Source organism: Hyperolius riggenbachi, chromosome 7 (genome assembly GCF_040937935.1).
Source record: "Hyperolius riggenbachi isolate aHypRig1 chromosome 7, aHypRig1.pri, whole genome shotgun sequence".
Classification (NCBI taxonomy): Eukaryota; Metazoa; Chordata; class Amphibia; order Anura; family Hyperoliidae; genus Hyperolius; species Hyperolius riggenbachi.
In genome coordinates, this window is record NC_090652.1 from 209294758 (window position 1) to 209299757 (window position 5000).

The window sequence follows — 5000 nt, forward strand, 5'->3', positions numbered from 1 at the left end:
AAGAAAATGCTTTCTGGACAGAGCGTAAGGTTTCCTGTATTAACTGTTCCTGTGCTGCAGTGGCAGAAGCACATTACACGGCAGGATTCCAGTCATCGCACAGAGCTGCACAATCACAGAAGCACAAAGTGTGGTCTGTCTGCAGATTTCTGACGTTAATTAGAAAACTAAACACTATCGGCCAGACGAATCTATACATGATTTTCGAATGATTAAAGGGCAACGGTCAAAGTAAGCACAAGGGGTCATTCGTATTAGCAGAGCCACATGGCACAATCCAAGACGTCTGCGAGGCGGGCAAACGACTGACTCGGAGCAGTATTAACCTAAATATCACGTCTCCTGGCACCAGGCATATTTACACGTAGCCTCCTCATTTCAAGGCATCATTTGGGGTTCTCTGTGCCTAGACTGAGCTCTATGTTAAGTACTAGTGAAACCAATAGCTCCATTTTAAGCAGCTTAAGCACTGACAAACTAGCTGTGGCATTTGCAGTGCTGCTAAAGATGATCAGAAATATGTAACTCATATTAACCCTATCTGAACTATGGAATGTTAAATTATATAGGCGATCACATCACTCATGTGAATATACAGCTATAGGTTTTAAAGCAAAAAAAAAAAGAAAAAAGAAATGCATCACAGTACATACACCCACAGATGAATAATGAAGACTTTATAAGTACTTTGCAAATGTGTTGCCCCTATATATAGATATAAATATTACAAACATAAGATATTGACGCCAGTGTAACCTGGCTATATAAAAAGTGAAAAACCCTCCAAATGAACAGTCGGTGGTAATGCAATTAGGATCTCCAACTAATACTTAATTATGAACTATATCTGATGGTGACTGTGGCTGCAGAAAGTTATTGATTTCTGTTAGTCTAGAACGGTTAAAGAATTTTCTACATGACTAGTATCTGAAAACTTTTGACCAAACCGAAAAAGTACTATAATGTTGTCTAACCACATTGAGAATATAATTCAGTTACTTACTACTCACTATGTAACAATAGGAGTGCTTGTCCCAAGCTAGCACTAATTCAAAACTGGTGATAACGCTTCAAATAATAGTTTAAAAAAATATGAGCTATGAGGTCATTTAAAGTTTTATAGTATAGATTTATTTCAGTTATGGTATGTAAAAGTAGGATACGAACGACTATGGCTGGTTGGTGAAAGTATGTGTACCGACAAGTCCGTATACCATAAATATATATATTCACAAGGGAAACACTAACTTAGGCTGTAGATACACCATTTTCCCACCTGACTGGGGACAACATTTCATAAGTGTAGCAGGAACAGACATTAGCTACATCTAGGCACACTGACCTTTAACACAGAATGTGACATGAACATTTTGACATTGTCATCTTTTATACAAATCAGCTCAAGACCACCTAAACATTACTGCACGAACATTTGCAGAGTTCATCAGCAAGATGCGAAAACAGGAAAAGAAATAAGCTGCAAGCTGTCTAGGAATAAATAGAAACATTAAGATCACAGTGACACAAGCTGCCAACAACTCGACTCAGAAGTGGCAACGTGCCTGCAACATGCCAACCCTTGGGTCACCCCACTCTTTCACTTGCAACAAAGAGCATGAGGCTGAAAATCACTTCCTGTAATGCTACACCAAAGACGAAAAAAGCCATAGTCAACATGAACCCTGACACTCCGAGATATTGTGTTGTTCTTGTCAGTTTGTTGTGTATACATTAAAAATGCTGCTTTATTACCTCCCAAGGATTTACTGAGCGAGCCATTTGGTCGTCCCCTGGCTCCTAATGGACTCCCATTCTGTTCCAATCTGGCCACTTTGATTGGAGGAGGGCTTTTAGCATCTGGACTATTGCTTCTCCGGTCCGGACTGTCCCTTAGGTTGGGACTTTCACTTCTCATCTCCATACTGTTCTGATTTGGGGACAATGCTCGTCCTGGCAAATCGCAGTAATAAGGATCTAAGCAGAAGTTAGAATAGAAACAGAAACATGGAGAGGGCTTGTTGTGGCTCAGGTATCTTTTAGCTATACAAAAAATACAGTTCTTACAAGTGACAACTATACAGGGCAGAAATAAATAACTAAAAGTGGAATAAATACTATAACAATAAAATCAAAACTAAAATGTCTAAAATATACATTTTAAACTACAGGAATTAAAATGTCATGTAATCCTATTTTATACCTGCACATCAAAATTTTAAAGTATATAATAATATGTGTTTGTGTTGCGAGTGTGTGTGTGTGTGTGTGTGTGTGTGTATGTGTGTACGTGTGTTTGTGTGTGTGTATAGTGAGTGTGTGTGTGTGTAGTGTGTGTGTGTAGTGTGTGTGTGTGTGTGTGTGTAGTGAGTGTGTGTAGTGTGTGTGTAGTGAGTGAGTGTAGTGTGTGTGTGTGTGTCTGTGTGTGTGTGCGTGTGTGTGTGTGTGTGTGTGTGTGTGTGTGTGTGTGTGTGTGTGTGTGTAGTGTGCGCGCGTGCGTGTGTATTCTTTACTTTAGCTAATATGTCAAAATAATATTAATGATTGATCTAGATAGATATAATGATTGATTGAGTGATGGAGAGGGAGAGAGAGAGAGAGAGAGAGAGAGAGAGAGAGCGAGAGAGAGAGAGAGAGAGAGAGAGAGAGATGGATAGATAGATAGATAGATAGATAGATAGATAGATAGATAGATAGATAGATAGATAGATAGATAGATAGATAGATAGATAATTATGCAGCTCCTAATATTTACACTTAGGCCTGACACCTGGTGTTGTGTATATAATGTCAAAATACATCTATATTTATAAGTATGGCATACACTTACTCTATAGAAAATTCCCTAGAGGTGTCTACACATGAATGTAAAAGACTATAGAAATATAAAAGTTACCAAAGTGGGATATTATGGAAATTAATCCATACAGCTTTTCTCTGTGTAGCCCAGGTGCAGGCTGTATCCTTATGCTGAAGTGCAATCAGAAATTTCCAGAAGTTATAGAAAAAGTAACTGCCATAAACTTTAAGAGTGCCTTTCAAGCAATAAAAATGTGTATATTTATATATATACACATATAGTTTACTTCATTACACACCAATAACAGTGTGTGCAAGGAGGGGACTATAACATGACAATGCCCTGGTCACACTTTTACAACTGTGAATGAAAACAGAAGTCACAAAGTAAAGTTAAAGAGTGATGATGAGACAGGCAGCTTGAGTCCTGATAGATACTTACTGCTTAAAGTCTGTCTGTAGGTAGCCTGCGATGGGCTGTAGCTCTGCCCATGGATCATAAGTAAAGACTCCAGGTTTATAAGTTTGTGTTCCCTCTTTTTTTTCCTCCTTTTTCTCTTCTCTGAGTCCCGTGCGGCTGTGCAGTTATCTGCTGCTTGTACAATTCTCTTCCTTATTGTCTTCTGTAAGAGGGTAGGTGGTGATCAGGGCGGAGAGGTCGATGCGAGAGCCCCACTATCTTCCTGCCTCTGTCAGTGCAGTGCATGGGCTAATGAGACGGGTTCACCAACTCTTCACCCCTTGGACAAAAAGCAGTTCAGTGTACTTGAAACCAGGCAGTGGCACAATTCACTTTAAGAGCCCCTTCAGATGACTGCAAGCGAGAGAGGAGGTGAAAAAAAAGCGATATGACAGAGCCAATCTCCCTCTAGCCTGCCAGCAACACAAAGTGACTGGCACAAGACACACAGAGACAGGACTGATTATTAGTTACGTGAAGTCCTTTTGGGGCTGTCCTTGGTTTCCTGATTTCAGCTTTTTTTCTGTGTCTTTCTCTCTTACACACCCCCATGCAGACCTGATCTCATGCAAGCTTGTATGCAGCTATTAAAAAGAAGAGGAATTGAGACAGAGGATCTGATTCAGATACGGGGAGGGGAGGATCTGTACACAGGAAGAAAAAAAACACACACGCTCACAGATCTACAGGAGGAGGGAGAGGGACAGAAAAAGGAAGGACGAGACGGAGACCTGCTCTGGCTCTGAATGAGGATTTCTAGATCAGTATTTTCAGGGGCTGCGGACTGTGGAGATGAAGAAGCGACAACCACACACTCGTATACTGGATGACACCGGCTGAAGACCTGCTGATCGGCACTACTACTCTATTGCTCAGGCATCATCACTGGGCGAGCGCATGGCCATTTCTGACCGGTAACTGAGGGAACACCTGATCTGCTTCATGAAAACACTTCTCCCCTCTGCTGTGGGGCTGACGTGGTGCAATGGACTGTCTGAGCTACAACTTCGCCACAGCCCTGGAGCGATATGTTTACGTTATGTTGTTGTTTGTTGCCTCCTACTTGCATTCATAGTTTACTCTGTTCCTTTTATGTTTTGTTTTTCTCTACTTTAGATAATAAGGCAATAATCTATAGGGGATCTGCACTAATCACTTGTGTGAGATGTTTGTGTGGCTGTGCAGCTGGATGTATCATGCACCTCTGGCAAGCCGGGCTAATAGCTGGATCGGTACATTTGGGAGTTCTCCGCTTGTACAGTTCAGTGGTCACCTATCACAACAGTTGATGGGGAGGGGCGGACGTGCGGCTCTCGGCACTCTTTGCTGAGTCTATGAGGTTGCCAAAAAGCCACCTCAAAATGTATCCGAGCTACATTAGCCAGGAGATCTTACCCAAGATCTTGGGATGTTTTATATATATATATATATATATATATATATATATATATATATATATTATATATATATATAAATATATATATATATATATATATATATATATATATATATATATATATATATATTTCATTATTATTATTATTTTCCAGCCATGTACTATTTAGTATTACATTTGAGAACATATGTTTGGTTTGTCCAGGCAATAGTGATTCAGTTTAGCCCAATTTGGCTGCAGCCTGTAAGTAAGCCTACCAACTGAGTGTGGGTCCAGCTCCTAGCAGGTGCTCAGTTACCTGCCTGCCTCCTGTGTGCCTGAACATCTGCTGTCTGCCATGATCACTAT

At 40.4% G+C, this 5000-nt stretch overlaps 1 protein-coding gene across 7 annotated transcripts in view; it reads right to left on the bottom strand.

Moving 5' to 3' along the window:
• Positions 1-5000, bottom strand: part of SATB2 (SATB homeobox 2) — a 367270-nt gene that overhangs the window by 361013 nt on the left and 1257 nt on the right. The window contains exons 1-2 of one of the 7 annotated variants that reach the window (XM_068245087.1): positions 3239-4042; positions 1753-1974 (exon numbers count right to left, since the gene is read on the bottom strand). The exons of 1 other annotated variant lie outside the window; for it this stretch is intronic. In XM_068245087.1, the coding sequence (XP_068101188.1) occupies positions 1753-1974; positions 3239-3296 (280 nt within the window). In that variant the 5' untranslated portion in view covers positions 3297-4042. Of the gene's footprint in view, positions 1-1752; positions 1975-2200; positions 2401-2893; positions 2940-3238; positions 4043-5000 lie in introns of those variants that run through there. 5 more of the 7 variants (XM_068245086.1, XM_068245085.1, XM_068245082.1 and 2 more) reach the window with 5 other exon arrangements.